This window comes from Mus musculus, chromosome 7, assembly GCF_000001635.26.
Source record: "Mus musculus strain C57BL/6J chromosome 7, GRCm38.p6 C57BL/6J".
Lineage (NCBI taxonomy): Eukaryota > Metazoa > Chordata > Mammalia > Rodentia > Muridae > Mus > Mus musculus.
In genome coordinates this window covers 115,765,260-115,784,723 of record NC_000073.6, presented here as the reverse complement: position 1 = coordinate 115,784,723, position 19,464 = coordinate 115,765,260, and the positions used below count along the sequence as shown (strand labels likewise).

Here is a 19,464-nt window from a genome sequence, read left to right as displayed (position 1 = left end):
GCAGCCGCCCAGCCTTGAATTAGGGAGGAGATAGCTCACTTGCATGTGTAGGATAAGTGCTCGCTGATAACATTCCTAGAGAAAATCTAATTGCTAAGGTTTCTGGAGCTTTGTGAGGAGCCAGTACTTAGTGGATTCAGCTTGGGAGCAAAGGGTATAATGTAGTTTAGGCTCATTACTCCACTCTGATGAATTAGTATGAATAAAATCCTAAAAATAGTGCCAGTAGCTATCATGACAGTATGTTGAAGAGACAAGTGACACAAAGCACATGGACAAAGGACTCAGTAATAAAGAGTTCCTGAATAGCTAGTAGTGGGTACCATATGAAATGCTTTATAAATGATTGACTTCTCGCAGCAACTACTTAAGGATATAATTATAGCTCTATCCTATAAAAAGGTAGTCTAGCTTCCATCCTCAAGACTGTGGGCAAGCTCCATGACTCAAGGATTGACTAGAAAGCTGGGACTGACTTACAGGGTGTCAGCGATAGCCTGCCTCCAACTCTCCCTGAGGAACCAGGCTAGAGGGCAGACACAATATGGAGAAGTCACACAGTAATAGAGGAAGGAATGTGTCCTTGAAACTCTAGCCATTCCAACCCAGAGTTTGAAATGTTCCTGCTTAGGTGCCGCACCTCTAAGCAGGTCTCAAATGTGAGCCGGCCACCATACAGCTTTAACTACGGCTTCCCTGGGAGACCCTGAGACAGAACCAGCAGTTCTGAATGTTGCTATAAGTACTTGAGTTTGGAAGGATTTTTTATGGAATGGCATGTAAGCACCGCAACTTCTGTTTGCTAATTCTCCGGTAAGATTAGTATCAAAAATACAATTGCAGCCTTTTAGTGGGGAAGTCTTCCTTCTGGAGAGAGATGTGTGGAAACAGAAAGGTTTACAAGGTGGGCTTGTTTGGAATTACAGCATTATACTGTTGAGGTGACTGTTTTGTGGGTGTGTGAGTAGAAAGAGCTCTGGGTTTGGGGTCAGAAATCCTGTGTTTAGATGTTCACCTGAGAGCTCCATCCAAGTGGCATGGCAGAGATACTCTTGCTGAGGGCTGGCTTGCTTCCCACTCAGAAAGAAGACTGGGAATTCACTATTTAGTAGAGTATTTTTAGAGATATATAGATGTTGGGAATTAAAAAGGGGGCCCAGGGGATGCCCTGGGGACGGGGAGGGGCTCAGGGGATGCCCAGGGGAAGGGGAGACCCACATCCTGCCAGAGTTTTACCTATTCTCTGGTCTGTCAGGAGTGGGAGAGCTGCCATACACTTTTCACTCATCCCCAGGCGAGAATTCCGCTGACCCACTCTTCAGGGGTTGGCAAAGGGGCAGCCCTACCTGGGAACCCCGGAGCTACTTTGCTAAAGCCACCAGGGTTATAGGAGAGAGGGATGAGGGAAGAGGTTCCCAACACTGACCAGAGTGAGTGCAGCGGATCTTGATGAGATCTCTCTCTATATATGGTTTTAGAGCTTTATTGTAGAAAGGCAGGGGAAAAGAGAGAAGGTAGGAGAGAGAGGAGAGAGAGAAAGAGAGAAAGAGAGAGAGAGAAGGCTAGAGAGAAAGAGAGTAAGAGAGAGGAGAGGAGAAGACAGAGGGGAGAGAGGGTGAGAGTGAGGGGTAAGAAGAGAGTGAGAAGTAAGAGCATAAGAGAGTGAGGTGGGGGCCTATCAGCCCCTTTTATGGTCTTTACTGTTGCTAGGTAACTGGGGAGGAGTTTAGCCTGAAGGTCAGAAGCTTGGGCCATTGCCTAAGTGACTTCTAGCCATGCTTCTCTTGTGGGGGTTGGGGGGGGGTGGTAACTTAGGCAGGAGCTAGAGTTCCAGGAGCATGAGGGAATGCCTACTGTGTCATAAAGGTGAATTATCACCATTTTCAGGGTTCAGACCTCAGCTCAACTGGAGACCAGCCTGCAATTCCCCACATACAGAGATTACAGTGTACAGGGGTCTGGGATTTATGTTAAATGAGAAGTGAGAGGGGAAAGGTAGACAGAGCACACTTAGATACTATTATTTGATCTCTTAAGATATTTCAACAACTTTAATATGGACGAGGACATCAATTGGTGTTTCATACTTTTGGAGCACAAACAGGAAATGATGTAATAGAGTCAGTTATTTTGCTGCTACAACAAAATTTTATTGACTAAAGAACTAAAATAGTAGAAATCTATTAATAGTGCAGAGTTCTGAAGGCAGGTGCTGTGGTTTGGTGGAGTGTCCCCAGTGTCCATGTTTTAAAGGTTAACTCTTAGCATGAAGTGATGTTGTGAGGTGTTGAGAGGTGGAACCTAGTGGGAAATTTTAGGTATTGGAGTTGTGCCCTTGAAGGTAATTGTGGAGAATTACAATTCTCCTCCCTCTTCTCACTCTCTCTTTGGTCAGGCTTTTCCTGTTAATATGCTTTCATTGTGATATGTACCACAGGCCCATAGTAGGGTTGGGGTTCATAGTTCATAGACCAAAACCACTAAAGTTATAAGGCAAAACGATGCTTTCTTTCTTATGAATTGATTTATCTCAGGTATTTGTTATAGTACTAAAAACCTAAAGTACTCAGGAAGTCTAAAGTCAAGTTACCAGTAGTTTCAGTCTGGTGAGACTTTCCCCAGGCTCAAGATGGTTAGAGGGTGTCCATTACTGCACCTTCTAGAAAGAAGGAGCTAATTAACAATGTCCTTCCTTATTGTTGAAAGGGAAGGATGACAAAAAGGGCCTAACTAAGTTGCCAACAGGCTTTTTGGGTCACAAATTTCATCCATGAGGGTTTTAATCCCCATCAGTAATTATCTCCTCAGGGCCCCCTCTTTATGTGTGTGTGTGTGTGTGTGTGTGTGTGTGTGTGTATATTTGCATAAATATATACAAATGCAGATATATAATTTTAGCCCATGAGGATTCTCTTGTATAATCTGAAATTCTTCAGTTGAAGGTTGAAGCTGGTCTTCTCTGGGTAAGTTCAGGGAGATCATAACCAAGAGGCTCTGAAGACCCCACAGAGCAGGCTCTGGGCTCACAGACAAAGCTCTGCCACTTCTGTTAAGTGTCCAACTCCAAAGTAACTTTTGTCTTTCTGTATTAGAGAAAGAATCTGTTCATAGATAGAGAAATTAGAAGACCAGATAAACAAATGTTTGCTATTTCTTTTTTTTAAACTGATACTTTTGGTGGGACCATCGAGAAGAAAGGCCAAGAGGAAGCAAGTCCGTTGTAAATTTCTGTAGTATGTGACAGTGGTCTGCTCACTGCGCTCCTCACTCCCGGCTTTTTGTGGTGCTTCTGTGATCACTCATGTGACTTAGTAATTGTTTTCCAAAGAAAGATCAAAGGAAGGGAGTCATCTCCTGTCTTGTTTTTTTTATGAAAATCTCAAAACTCACTAGTTTATTTATTTATTTTTTTATATCCACATTGCAATGTTAAGGCCAAGAAAATTTTAAAATTTTACAAAACTGTTTTTTTGTGGTGTGTGTGTTGTGGTGTGTGTGTGTGTGTGTGTGTGTGTGTGTGTGTGTGTATCCTTCCATAGGTCATACTGAGTGTCTTCTTCTATCTCTTTCCACCTTTATTTCTAGATGGGGTCCCAAATTGTATCTATAGCTCACCCATTTGTATAAAATGGTTGGCCAATCAGCTGCAGGGATTGGCTTGTCTCTGCTTCCTTAGCAGTTGGATTGTGACTGTCTAACAACACCATGTCCACCTTTTATGTCAGGGCAAGGTTCTGAATTCAGGTCTTCACGTTTGCACAGCAGACACCTTACAGAATGAGCCAGCTCTCCAGTCTCCACATAGACTTATTTTACTCTCTTCTCCTTATGTCCACAGGGAGGTCAGGACTTATATCTCAGAGTTACCATACTTTTTTGTTCCTGAGGTGATGCTAGGGATACAGAAAAATCATTGCACATATTTCTCAGTTGGTCTGACTTAGAACCTGTCTTGTCTTTTTACAAAATAAAGTATGCTTTTATTCCTTAAGAGCATTTCCATAAAATGATGTAACTCTCTAGAGTGGTTTGAAATCTTTTGTCTAAGTTTGTTTGCTGCTCTCACTCTGTATTTCCTCTCTATTTTGACTATATTTTCTTTGTTAAGTTCACACAGAAATATAGTATTTTGAGACTATAACTTTTCCCTACCCCCCCAACTCCTCTCTCGCCCATCCTCCTTCCAGATTCATGTCATGTACTTTTTAAAAATTTTTAAAAATGCTTATGTTACGTGGCTGTCCATCCTGTTAAAGGAAACTGACTCCCCTTCCTTCAACAGTGATTCCTTGCCAAGTACCCTTTCCTGTCTATGCCACAGTGTTGACGGCTTGATCTTGTGCAGACCTTGTGCAGTGCCACAGCTGCTCTGAGTGCTGTGCTTGTATTCTACCCAGCAGGCACTGTGCTGCAGCTGTCCTTCCCGGTCCCTGGCTCTTACACTTTTTCCACCCTCCCTTCCACAATGTTTTCTGAGTCTTCCTGGGAGGGGCCGTGATAGATTCCCCCCACATCTGTCTCTGTCTCTCTGTCTCTGTCTCTGTCTCTCCCTCCTCTCCTCCTCCCTCCCTCTCTTGCTGTCCCTCCCTTACTCCCTTCCATCCTCTCTTTTGGGGTTGCTGACATCCTACGAGACAAAATTTTAAAGATAGCTTGTCAGTTTTACTGACATGAATTAGGGGCATATCTCTGTTCATGAAAATCCCAGTGCTTATGAAACTTTATTAAGTTTAAAACTGATAAGCACATCCCCCTTCCGAGTTCCCAAAGGCCAGGCTAAGCACTTTTCTTTCTACCTCAGCCTCTCATGAATTTACTCAGTGCCTGTGTTGGTGCCTTGGCAACATAGGAGTAGTTCTTGTGGCAATCATGACTTTGCAGCCTCATGTTCTGTACTTTTTAGTGTAGAGGCACCTTGTACAGATCATGGGACAGAGGACAGCATAGGTCATCACTGAAGTAAAGGAGCCCATGGTTGTTGTCTTTGGTATAGGATGATGGTAATTACATTCCGCGACCATAAAATAAAGAACACAGTCTAACAGATAAGTGATAACCAGCTTACAGGGCTGCTTGAACTTGAGCCTGAGGGACAACTGGCTCTCCATGCATGGACTGCTAGTCTGGAGTGCCTCTCCAGAGCCTTTCAGTCTCCATCTGACACCTGTGAGAGGACCTCCATTCTGCTCAATAGAGTCACCTGTCAGCGAGCAGGTCCCTGGGCCAGATTTGTCATTCAGCTCCTCTTAGCTTGTGCCAGGGCTTTCGTTTTTATTTTTGCGCTATATGAGCTTATTTTGCATCTGAGGGAAAGTGAAGGATAAAGAAGCTAGTAATCATTACCAATATCACAGTCACAGTGGCACTGCAATGATGTTTCTGGGAACTTTGTTTATACAACTTGGAGACTGAACCACGTATGCTAAGGAATCAAGGCCTAAGCCCAGTAGGCATTGCACAGAGGGCTTTCTCAGCCTCTCTCCACAGAATGCTTACAGATGTTACAGATGCTGAGATGCCAAGTCTTCTGTGGGTTGTCTAGGGGCAAGATAAAGAACTCTAGACCATACCTCACCCATTTACTTTGTCCTTTCAGATTTCAGCATTGTACACAGCCCCTCTGGCATTGTGCTAGCAATAATATGAAGGCAGGGAGCAGAAGACTCATCTCACACTGTTTTAAACTGTTTTATTGAAATCCAAACCATACAGTTTATCTATTAACACAAACCATTCAGTAGAGTTTCCAGTAATCACAGTATTTAAGTTAATCGAGGGTCACATCAATGCCTCTAGTCCCAGTGCTATATCTCTTCCTTCCCTCAGACATTATCTCCCCTCTGGGGGCTCTGCACTGTGCCCAGGGGCTTTTCAAGTGCTGTGCCATTCTCTGGTCCCTTTCTCCGTGGGAACGGTGGCAGCAGTACTATTGAGCGCAGCCATTGTTTCATTCAGTGGAGACTCGCTGATTTAGCCCCAACACCTCCATGTACTGATGCTGTCTCCCCAGCCTCCCATTTCTTCCAGCACTAATTTATTTCTGTTACATGTTCTAGGAGACCAAAGCTGGTGTTTTTGTATGGCAGGCCAGTGCTCTGCCTCTGACTCAGCTCCAGCCCTCCTTTGCTCAAGCTGGCAGGGTTGGTTACCTTTGCAAGAAAAGAGACTAGGAGCCATTAGAATTTTGATGTTTCTCAACAGTTTTTCTTGTTTTTAATCAGGAAAAGAATATTTTTGTTCAGACAGATATATGGAGGGCTACAGCTATGTAACAGTTGCCTCTAACCCTTGGTTCTTGATTTTTATAATTATTATTTTACTTTAAATTACGTGTGTGTGTGGGTTTGTGATTGTGACTATATGAACACAGGTGCCCACAGAAGCCACAGACATCAAGTACCTTGGAAATGGAATTGTAGAACTGCAAAATGAACCACGTGGGTGCTGGGAACTGAACTCTGGTCCTCTGCAAAAGCAGTGCACTCTGAACAGCTGAGACATTTCTCTCCCTGCTTCTCAGTTCTTATTCAGAGATGCAAAACAATTTCCTCTTCCAAAAGCTTTAATACGGTGTTTGTATTTTAACCTAAGATTTGCTCCCTCTCTGTAGCTAGAGATGAGCCTCCTAGTAGTTAGCAAACTCTTGTATACTGGGAAGTAATTCCTGTGCAAACATTTCTGCAATGAACAATTTACTGTTGTTCAAGATAGTTTTTAAATGCCACGTGGATGGCATGCTACAGCTGGGGCATCAGGAGCAAGGCTGAGGGTGGACAGGAGCTTCTGGGACTATGGGCATGTGTGTAGCTTGAAACAAGCTGGTGTCCTACAAACCCCAGCATTTGGAGAATTGAGATCGCTGACTCTCTGGCTCAGGTTTAGACATTTTATCTAATTTCTAGTGAGTAGTGAATGTTGGGCATTGAAACTAAATTCCACTATTTTTAAAGTTTCTAAATGGGAGAAAGCAGTTTTTGTTTGTTTGTTTGTTTGGTTGTTGTTTTGGGTTTTTTTGTTTTTTGCTATGTACATATTTTGGTCAGTGGGAAGAGTGCTGCTGATGAAAGGACCCAGTTAGGGAGAAAGACTTCACCAGTTCTCATCCTGGGTCACAGAAACTGAATGCTCACAAGTGCACAGCATGTGTGAATGAGAAGCCAAGCTGTCCAGTTTTGTTTTCTTACCTCAAAAATGACACAGCTTGAACCTGGGCTTTGCGTTTGTTTCCTTTGATAATTAACTGCTACTTTAAAGTTCAGCATTGCTTATAAGACAAGCAGTTCTGTTTGTCTCACTGATTTATTTTATTTTGTTAATATAATTTATTTGATCTAGTGATAATCATAAGCTATTCAACAATTAGGTTTTCTTCTTTCCCTTTTCTTTTTCTTTTTCTTTTTGGAGTGGCTGGAAAAGAAACCTACATATTAATGACTTTTATACAATCTCATTTTATTTTTTCTAGGAGTCAGAGAATAATAAGTTATGTTCCCTATATTCCTTCCGAAATACGTCTACCTCACCACATAAGCCTGACGAAGGGAGTCGGGAGCGTGAAATAATGAACAGTGTTACTTTTGGAACCCCGGAACGCCGCAAAGGGAGCCTTGCCGATGTGGTGGATACGCTGAAGCAGAAGAAGCTGGAGGAGATGACTCGGACAGAACAAGAGGGTATGTGGACTTCCTCTCTGGGCTTTTTCCCCTCGGCAATAGCAAAATAACCAGGATTCCAAGGGCCAGAAGTGCCTAAGAAAGCTGGGAATAGTCACTCAGAGGTTACTATGGTGACAGCTGACTGAAGTCCATTATGAGTGCTAAGCAGATAGCCCCAGTTTTCTCAAAATCTGTGCGTTTTGTTTGTTTCTTACAACAATACCCCAAGGATTAGAACTGATGTTAACCATCACCCTGGAAAAAGATAGCAAGGGAATTTCCCTATCTAACAGTTTTAGTGATTTTTTTCTTATTTCCTTTTGACAGATAGTTTTTTGATAATATGTCCCATTTAAAAATGAAGTAAACTTTTTTTCTAATGTGTTTCCCTTCCATTTTCTGACTGTTACACATTTAAAATTTCACATCCACCCCTAAATGCTGGACTAGGGTGGAGAGCTGCTAAAGCCTCCAAGCGTGGGAGGCGGTGCCTGCCACAGCCTTCTGTGCTCAGCTCCTCTACAGGAGCCTCCAGTGGACTCTGTATTTAAACAAAATGCGCTGTGGGCTTATCACAGTGAGTGTGTACATGAGTTCTTTATCTGTGTGCTTCAGCCCTGACCTAGCCCTGGATTTTTCACTAGTTTTTGAGATTTAGACCTTAGTGACACTCTAGGGGACTTTGACTGACAGGTAGTTCCCGTCTAATTGAATTTATTCTTATAAAGACTTAATGTTCGTCTTTTATTGATGTTTGTGGAAGTCTGACTAAAGAGTCTTGCTCACGTTCTTGTCATGCTAATCAGATTGCTGGCACGTAGTTGATGCTTTTGATGATCCAGGCTACCCAGCAGTAACTTAGGAACTGTAGCCCTGTCTGATACACTCAGTTTTTCCAAACCACAGGATTCAAAAGTTGCTGTGGTCTTTGTATTTAACATGGCAATTGAAATATTTTGAGAAATAACCCAAACAATGAATATGAAAGTCTCTTATAAACTGCAAACTATGTGGATCTGAGATGTTTCTGAAGGTGATCACATTATAAATGTTAATAATTCCACTGTGTTTCCATGTACTGATGCCTCTGGAGACCACTGAGGTGATTGGATAATCAACTTTACCATTATTTCTCTTTAGTTACAGACCTTTAGAATTCTTGTGCTTGCTTGATGCATATATCACATATTTCTTTTTACACATCCATGTGTATGATTGATCCTTTTTGTCACCTGAGGGTATGTGTGCATGTGTACTCGTGAATACTGATTGCCTCTTCAATACTGGGTTTCAAGCTCTTTATATCTTTCCCAATTGTCAGTAATTTCTAATATGTTTCTTACATTCATCTTTAGATTGTGAAAGATGATGATTGGTACATTCTGATCTATATTTAAAACATGAACAAGTATGCTCTAGAGGGGCCGATGAGCAATTATGGATAGCACATGTGATCATTAGTGTGTGAACTCTGAGCTGACTGACTCTTCTGCTCTTTCAGAGCTTTATCTTCTCTATGACTCCCTTCAACAGTCTAGTGAAGTCTGTAACTCCTTAGCACTATGGTAAACTCAGAAAATAAAATCTATAGACCTTCAGAGAAGTGAATTATATTAAATACCCAAGTAATTTTTAAAATGTGGTAAGGGAGAATGTGATATCCTTTACTCGTGGTAAGATAAAGTTTAAGGTAGGCCCAGCCACTCCCTTCTAGTGCAGCAGTGCTATAACTGACATGTGCAGGTGTTTTAACGATTGCAGTGAGATGGAGAACTGTCTCTTGTTAATGTGATAATACCACAGCCACGGCAGATGTTGCTTTCACCCATCACTTGAGGAACGGCAAAAATCGCAGTATGAGCTAGTTGGGGAAAGGTTGCTTTCCCATCTGAGTTCTGTCTATCAGTCTTTTGGGGTCTTTTGGACTCAAGGTTAAGAAGGCTGTTGCAAGATTACATGCTGTGCTCACAATGCATGAGGGAGTAGTCTCAAACTTTTAAAGGCTTCGTAGTCTAGTAAAAGGCATAGGACACATAGCGAATGAAACCCAGTCTGAAGTCTAACAGTGACAGGTTCCATGAAAGCTGAACAGATCAAATGTTTTGGGAGTTTACAAGGTAAGGTTGCTCCTGCCTAGGAAGCCACCGGAGGGTTCTATGGGGAATGAGTCCTAACTAGTCTGGAGAATGAAAGTATTGCTTTGGTGGAATGCAGGGAAAGACATTGTAGGCTGAGGAAGGGCATAAAACAGCCAGCCTTCAGGTTCTAACTTGAGGTGAATTTGCATAGGGAATATTAAAATAGAAAAACTAGACCGTGGTTCCGGGACTCAGCAGAACTTAGGAAATTAGTCTGAACAGGTTAGAGGGTGCGCCACAGAACCGGACAGCTTCTGGGACGGGCAGAAGCACAGAGCCGCTGAGGCAGCACTCTTGGCGGGCCGCAGACAGCCGGCCACCGTCCGGACCAGAGGACAGGTGTCCGCCTGGCTCGGGAGACAGCCTCAGCCTCAGCAGCAGCGGTCGCCATCTTGGTTCCAGGACTCCCTGGAACTTAGGAATTTACTCTGCACAGGTGAGAGTCTGCACCACAGAAGCTGACAGCTTCTGGGAACTGCCAAAGCAACACAGCTTCTGAGAGAGGCCCTGTTTTGGGCCTTCTTCTTCGACCAGGAGGAGGTCCAAAAACAAGATATCTGCGCACCTTCCCTGTAAGAGAGCTTGCCAGCAGAGAGTGCTCTGAGCACTGAAACTCAGAAGAGAGAATCTGTCTCCCAGGTCTGCTGAGAGACGGTAACAGAATCACCAGAAGAACAATCTCTAAACAGAGTCAACTATAACTACTAACTCCAGAGATTACCAGATGGCGAAAGGTAAACGTAGGAATCCTACTAACAGGAACCAAGACCACTCACCATCATCAGAACCCAGCACTCCCACTTTGCCCAGTCCAGGGCACCCCAACACACCCGAAAACCTAGACCTAGATTTAAAAGCATATCTCATGATGATGGTAGAGGACATCAAGAAGGACTTTAATAAATCACTTAAAGAAATACAGGAGAACACTGCTAAAGAGTTACAAGTCCTTAAAGAAAAACAGGAAAACACAATCAAACAGGTAGAAGTCCTTACAGAAAAAGAGGAAAAAACATACAAACAGGTGATGGAAATGAACAAAACCATACTAGACCTAAAAAGGGAAGTAGAAACAATAAAGAAAACTCAAAGTGAGGCAACACTGGAGATAGAAACCCTAGGAAAGAAATCTGGAACCATAGATTTGATCATCAGCAACAGAATACAAGAGATGGAAGAGAGAATCTCAGGTGCAGAAGATTCCATAGAGAACATCGGCACAACAATCAAAGAAAATGGAAAATGCAAAAAGATCCTAACTCAAAATATCCAGGAAATCCAGGACACAATGAGAAGACCAAACCTGCGGATAATAGGAGTGGATGAGAATGAAGATTTTCAACTCAAAGGACCAGCAAACATCTTCAACAAAATTATTGAAGAAAACTTCCCAAATATAAAGAAAGAGATACCTATGAACATACAAGAAGCCAACAGAACTCCAAATAGACTGAACCAGAAAAGAAATTCCTCCCGACACATAATAATCAGAACAACAAATGCACTAAATAAAGATAGAATACTAAAAGCGGTAAGGGAAAAAGGTCAAGTAACATACAAAGGCAAGCCTATCAGAATTACACCAGATTTTTCACCAGAGACTATGAAAGCCAGAAGAGCCTGGACAGATGTTATACAGACACTAAGAGAACACAAATTCCAGCCCAGGCTACTATACCCAGCCAAACTCTCAATTACCATAGATGGAGAAACCAAAGTATTCCACGACAAAACCAAATTCACACATTATCTCTCCACGAATCCAGCCCTTCAAAGGTTAATAACAGAAAAAAACCAATACAAGAACGGGAACAATGCCCTAGAAAAAACAAGAAGGTAATCCCTCAACAAACCTAAAAGAAGATAGCCACAAGAACAGAATGCCAACTTTAACAACAAAAATAACAGGAAGCAACAATTACTTTTCCTTAATATCTCTTAACATAAATGGTCTCAACTCCCCAATAAAAAGACATAGACTAACAAACTGGCTACACAAACAAGACCCAACATTTTGCTGTTTACAGGAGACACATCTCAGAGAAAAAGATAGACACTACCTCAGAATAAAAGGCTGGAAAACAATTTTCCAAGCAAATGGTATGAAGAAACAAGCTGGAGTAGCCATCCTAATATCTGATAAGATTGACTTCCAACCCAAAGTCATCAAAAAAGACAAGGAGGGGCACTTTGTTCTCATCAAAGGTAAAATCCTCCAAGAGGAACTCTCAATTCTGAATATCTATGCGCCAAATACAAGGGCAGCAACATTCATTAAAGAAACTTTAGTAAAGCTCAAAGCACACATTGCACCTCACACAATAATAGTGGGAGACTTCAACACACCACTTTCACCAATGGACAGATCATGGAAACAGAAACTAAACAGGGAATCACTGAAACTAACAGAAGTGATGAAACAAATGGATCTGACAGATATCTACAGAACATTTTATCCTAAAACAAAAGGATATACCTTCTTCTCAGCACCTCATGGTACCTTCTCCAAAATTGACCACATAATAGGTCACAAAACAGGCCTCAACAGATTCAAAAATATTGAAATTGTCCCATGTATCCTATCAGATCACCATGCACTAAGGCTGATCTTCAATAACAAAAAAAATAACAGAAAGCCAACACTCACGTGGAAACTGAACAACACTCTTCTCAATGATACCTTGGTCAAGGAAGGAATAAAGAAAGAAATTAAAGACTTTTTAGAGTTTAATGAAAATGAAGCCACAACGTACCCAAACCTTTGGGACACAATGAAAGCATTTCTAAGAGGGAAACTCATAGCTCTGAGTGCCTCCATGAAGAAACGGGAGAGAGCACATACTAGCAGCTTGACAACACATCTAAAAGCTCTAGAAAAAAAGGAAGCAAATTCACCCAAGAGGAGTAGACGGCAGGAAATAATCAAACTCAGGGGTGAAATCAACCAAGTGGAAACAAGAAGAACTATTCAAAGAATTAACCAAACGAGGAGTTGGTTCTTTGAGAAAATCAACAAGATAGATAAAGCCTTAGCTAGACTCACTAGAGGGCACAGAGACAAAATCCTAATTAACAAAATCAGAACTGAAAAGGGAGACATAACAACAGATCCTGAAGAAATCCAAAACACCATCAGATCCTTCTACAAAAGGCTATACTCAACAAAACTGGAAAACCTGGACGAAATGGACAAATTTCTGGACAGATACCAGGTACCAAAGTTGAATCAGGATCAAGTTGACCTTCTAAACAGTCCCATATCCCCTAAAGAAATAGAAGCAGTTATAAATAGTCTCCCAGCCAAAAAAAGCCCAGGACCAGACGGGTTTAGTGCAGAGTTCTATCAGACCTTCAAAGAAGATCTAATTCCAGTTCTGCACAAACTTTTTCACAAGATAGAAGTAGAAAGTACTCTACCCAACTCATTTTATGAAGCCACTATTACTCTGATACCTAAACCACAGAAAGATCCAACAAAGATAGAGAACTTCAGACCAATTTCTCTTATGAATATCGATGCAAAAATCCTCAATAAAATTCTCGCTAACCGAATCCAAGAACACATTAAAGCAATCATCCATCCTGACCAAGTAGGTTTTATTCCAGGAATGCAGGGATGGTTTAATATACGAAAATCCATCAATGTAATCCACTATATAAACAAACTCAAAGACAAAAACCACATGATCATCTCGTTGGATGCAGAAAAAGCATTTGACAAGATCCAACACCCATTCATGATAAAAGTTCTGGAAAGATCAGGAATTCAAGGCCCATACCTAAACATGATAAAAGCAATCTACAGCAAACCAGTAGCCAACATCAAAGTAAATGGAGAGAAGCTGGAAGCAATCCCACTAAAATCAGGGACTAGACAAGGCTGCCCACTTTCTCCCTACCTTTTCAACATAGTACTTGAAGTATTAGCCAGAGCAATTCGACAACAAAAGGAGATCAAGGGGATACAAATTGGAAAGGAGGAAGTCAAAATATCACTTTTTGCAGATGATATGATAGTATATATAAGTGACCCTAAAAATTCCACCAGAGAACTCCTAAACCTGATAAACAGCTTCGGTGAAGTAGCTGGATATAAAATTAACTCAAACAAGTCAATGGCCTTTCTCTACACAAAGAATAAACAGGCTGAGAAAGAAATTAGGGAAACAACACCCTTCTCAATAGTCACAAGTAATATAAAATATCTCGGCGTGACTCTAACTAAGGAAGTGAAAGATCTGTATGATAAAAACTTCAAGTCTCTGAAGAAAGAAATTAAAGAAGATCTCAGAAGATGGAAAGATCTCCCATGCTCATGGATTGGCAGGATCAATATTGTAAAAATGGCTATCTTGCCAAAAGCAATCTACAGATTCAATGCAATCCCCATCAAAATTCCAACTCAATTCTTCAACGAATTAGAAGGAGCAATTTGCAAATTCATCTGGAATAACAAAAAACCTAGGATAGCAAAAACTCTTCTCAAGGATAAAAGAACCTCTGGTGGAATCACCATGCCTGACCTAAAGCTTTACTACAGAGCAATTGTGGTAAAAACTGCATGGTACTGGTATAGAGACAGACAAGTAGACCAATGGAATAGAACTGAAGACCCAGAAATGAACCCACACACCTATGGTCACTTGATCTTCGACAAGGGAGCTAAAACCATCCAGTGGAAGAAAGACAGCATTTTCAATAAATGGTGCTGGCACAACTGGTTGTTATCATGTAGAAGAATGCGAATTGATCCATACTTATCTCCTTGTACTAAGGTCAAATCTAAATGGATCAAAGAACTTCACATAAAACCAGAGACACTGAAACTTATAGAGGAGAAAGTGGGGAAAAGCCTTGAAGATATGGGCACAGGGGAAAAATTCCTGAACAGAACAGCAATGGCTTGTGCTGTAAGATCGAGAATTGACAAATGGGACCTAATGAAACTCCAAAGTTTCTGCAAGGCAAAAGACACCGTCAATAAGACAAAGAGACCACCAACAGATTGGGAAAGGATCTTTACCTATCCTAAATCAGATAGGGGACTAATATCCAACATATATAAAGAACTCAAGAAGGTGGACTTCAGAAAATCAAACAACCCCATTAAAAAATGGGGCTCAGAACTGAACAAAGAATTCTCACCTGAGGAATACCGAATGGCAGAGAAGCACCTGAAAAAATGTTCAACATCCTTAATCATCAGGGAAATGCAAATCAAAACAACCCTGAGATTCCACCTCACACCAGTCAGAATGTCTAAGATCAAAAATTCAGGTGACAGCAGATGCTGGCGAGGATGTGGAGAAAGAGGAACACTCCTCCATTGTTGGTGGGATTGCAGGCTTGTACAACCACTCTGGAAATCCGTCTGGCGGTTCCTCAGAAAATTGTACATAGTACTACCGGAGGATCCAGCAATACCTCTCCTGGGCATATATCCAGAAGATGCCCCAACTGGTAAGAAGGACACATGCTCCACTATGTTCATAGCAGCCTTATTTATAATAGCCAGAAGCTGGAAAGAACCCAGATGCCCCTCAACAGAGGAATGGATACAGAAAATGTGGTACATCTACACAATGGAGTACTACTCAGCTATTAAAAAGAATGAATTTATGAAATTCCTAGCCAAATGGATGGACCTGGAGGGCATCATCCTGAGTGAGGTAACACATTCACAAAGGAACTCACACAATATGTACTCACTGATAAGTGGATATTAGCCCAAAACCTAGGATACCCAAGATATAAGATACAATTTCCTAAACACATGAAACTCAAGAAAAATGAAGACTGAAGTGTGGACACTATGCCCCTCCTTAGAAGTGGGAACAAAACACCCTTGGAAGGAGTTACAGAGACAAAGTTTGGAGCTGAGATGAAAGGATGGACCATGTAGAGACTGCCTTATCCAGGGATCCACCCCATAATCAGCATCCAAACGCTGACACCATTGCATACACTAGCAAGATTTTATCGAAAGGACCCAGATGTAGCTGTCTCTTGTGAGACTATGCCGGGGCCTAGCAAACACAGAAGTGGATGCCCACAGTCAGCTAATGGATGGATCACAGGGCTCCCAATGGAGGAGCTAGAGAAAGTACCCAAGGAGCTAAAGGGATCTGCAACCCTATAGGTGGATCAACATTATGAACTAACCAGTACCCTGGAGCTCTTGACTCTAGCTGCATATGTATCAAAAGATGGCCTAGTCGGCCATCACTGGAAAGAGAGGCCCATTGGACACACAAACTTTATATGCCCCAGAACAGGGGAACGCCAGGGCCAAAAAGGGGGAGTGGGCGGGTAGGGGAGTGGGGGTGGGTGGGTATGGGGAACTTTTGGTATAGCATTGGAAATGTAAATGAGCTAAATACCTAATAAAAAATGGAAAGAAAAAAAAAAAAGAAGATGTGATGGTGCAGACCTGTAAAAAAAAAAAAAAAACTAGGCTGTGTTTGGATCCTGACAGGTCTTGCCATTCTGGCTAGAAAATTCAAATGCAATATTGGAAGTGATGGAGGAACTGCTAACTGCTCTGTTCTTCATGGCAAAGGATTAGACCTTTGCTCTGAGAAAGCAAATCCGGCAGTTCAGTGTGGGGTGGATGGGAGCAGGGACAAGTATTCAGGAAATAGTTCCAGGCTAGAGAGGATAAGGGCCTTAACGAAGACAGCACAAGTGAGAAAGGAGGGCTGTATAGGGAGATGGAGTCGGGAGAGGAATTGTGAAGATGTGTGAGTGTGCAAACCAAGGTTTTATTGTTGTTTATTTTGTTTTTTAAACTCTGGGCAAATAGGAGGATAGTGATACAATCAATAAAATAAAGAGTGCAAATATGGTTTGCAAATGGGAGCAATACATGGTTTCTAGTTTTATAATGCTATAGTTTGAATCCCATTTTTAAGTGTGTGCATGTGTACACATATAGGCACATGTACATGCCCACATGCCCACATATGTGTATGCAACACCCTGCCTTAGCAACTGTGTGAAGGCCAAAGAACAACTTCAATCGTCAGCCCTCCCTTTGCATCCTGTTGAAGGCAGTGTTTATTATTTATTCTTTGCCACTGCATACACTAGGCTAACTGCCCTGTCCCTTCCAGGGATTGTCCCATCTCCACTCTCTTTTCTCATAAGCATGCTGGGATTACAGATGCACACCACTGTGTCCAGCATCACAAAGGTACTAGGATCCTAAATTCAGGCCTTGGCACTCTTACAGCCAGGGCTTTAGCCACTCAGTCAGTCACCTCCTCAAGCCTGAATACTAATTTCATTTGTCTTCTGGTAACAATAGAAGGCAGTGGGAGACCAAGGAGCTATAGAAAGATCATTAAAGTTTAGGATAGATTTCTGATTCTAAAATGATCACAGACAATCCTCCCAGTATCTCCTTGGCTTTGGCTCTTTAAAGCCTTGGGCCTGGTTCCTCAGGTGGAACAGGACAGCTCACGGGGCATGTAAGAACTGTTCACATATATCATTTCCCCTCCACATCATGGTTTGAGGGCCATATTTTAGGATCAACTGATTGGCAAGCCTGTATGGATAACAGAATAAATGAAGATCTTTCTTGAGTCATTCCCAGAAAATGTTTTGACTCTTTATCAAATTAAAAAGACCTTCACTCTCATTCCTCTTAATGCAGAAACTCATCTGTGTGAAATTTATCATTGTCCATTTAAAATCGTTGCTTACATAATAAAACAGCAACTTTTCAGGCAGATGCATTGATCCACTATATCACTCTTCTCCCTGAGCATTGCTCTGACTAAATTGCAGAGAATCTGATGAACAATGGCATTCTGTCAGAAGCACCCCCTCCCAACAGTGAAGCTGATGGGAAGATGAACAAGGGTTCTGCCTTTTGTGAATTTAACTTTGATTTAGTGTCATAAGTAGATGAATGACTATGTGGCACTTAGGGAAATGATGGGTGAGTAGAGACACAGAGTATATTGAATGACTAAATCTTAGAATCTTCTTTATAAAGTCCTGTTGATACTGGTGGGTAGAGTGTGCAGAAAGGCTGTGATTAATAGAGCCAGGTTAGAATGCTTCCAAGATAAAAATCCTTCAGCTTCGATTAAATGATGAATCCTAGTTATCCCGTGTTACCCATCTTGTTGCCAGCATAGCTGGGTCCTAACATAAGCGACAGTTGTCAGAAAATGAACACTTTAAAAAGGACTTCTATATCTAAATACATATATTTAATCAGAGAGCCCTTTGGCTTCTGAAAATAGGTTGTCTAATGAGAATTTCATTTGAGCAGCTGCGACTGAGGAGGTCAACAGGCAGCGCTAGGAGAATATGGCCCAGCTGGTTAAATGTGGTGGCTGTCGTGATTTAAACGGTCAAGTGCTGCTTGTAATCCAGGACCGTCTGTTTGTGGAGGGAAGAGTGAGTGCTTCAGCATAATGTACAGCTGTTTTCATCTCTCTTTAATAATAGTGCTCCAACCGCTGTCATGTCTTGTGTATCATACTACTGAGTATATGGTCCCAGGCCGCTGGGGTGGGTTGCAGTCAGCATTGGGACTCACGTGAGGAACAGGGACACAAGAGGAAAACCCTTGGGTGTCAGATAAGACTTTCTGACTCTCAGACTTTTCAAGATTCTCTTTTGGGTAATAATTACCACCATTGTGAGGAAGCAGCAGTGCTTGGAATTAAGTACAAATATCAGAGTAGATGTAGTTTTTTTTGGGAGAGTGTGGAGAAGACACAGCTTAGTCAGGGTTCCATAGACACTTCTGGGTCAGAGACATAAGAGTATGAATTTGCCCCCTGGTGTACCTTAGGCCATCAGGGTGATACAAGCACACAGATACACCATGTTGTGCCCCTCGACAAAGGGCAGTAAGCTTGGACTTCTGACAAAGCAAGCTTCTTAAAGGATGCTATAGCTGTTGGAAGTACCATGTATGTGTTTCTGTGTATGACAGGCACACTGGTATCATTTACATCTCTAAACAGTCATCTGCTCTGTGTTCCCATTGAAATGTACCAATGTTGTATGTTTTTGTGTAATAAAGTTGTTGTCTAGTATAGCTGAAATGAGGAGAAAACTCTGTTTCAAAAGTCATGTCCTAGATTGACGTAGATCTGGATTTGAATCCAAGTTTCAGAACTCATGACAGCACTTTTACAAACTGTCATGTGGGCTGGAGCTAGAGCAAGGTGTTATAGTTTGGTAGTTACTCAGTATTTACCACAAAAACTCTATAGCACAAATTACTAAATTTCTTGCTGTTTTAGTTTTTTTTAAATCCAAAATGTACATAAGTATTGTCTTAGTTACTTTTCTATCTTTTCACCATGACCAAAGCAATAAAAGTAAGCATTTCATTCCACTTGAAGTTCCACGGTTAGAGTCCATGGTAGTGAAGTGAGGAACAGCTGAGGGCTCACATCTTCATCTATAGCCAGGAGAGAGAGCTTGCCCCCAATGACACACCTCCATTAAGGCCACACTCCCTAATTACTTCCCAAACTATGGCAGTTTCTTTCAAACTACCAAAATTATAGTGCTGTTATGAAAGTCAACCATTGGTCAGTGCACTAAGTCATGTGGACCATTGTGGGCATACAGGATAGCACTCAATAAATTGAGCCAAAGTTATCTCCTGGCCATGAGACCTTGCGTGTATGACTTAACCC

General features: G+C 41.7%; 1 protein-coding gene across 49 annotated transcripts in view; it reads left to right on the top strand.

Annotated features, from left to right (window-relative positions):
- Sox6 (SRY (sex determining region Y)-box 6) overlaps positions 1-19,464 on the top strand; it is a 569,905-nt gene that overhangs the window by 256,053 nt on the left and 294,388 nt on the right. For all 49 annotated transcript variants that reach the window (XM_030242289.1, XM_017322068.2, XM_030242296.1 and 46 more), the window contains one exon: positions 7,466-7,673. In XM_030242289.1, coding sequence (XP_030098149.1) covers positions 7,466-7,673 — 208 coding nt within the window. The remainder of the gene's footprint in view (positions 1-7,465; positions 7,674-19,464) is intronic.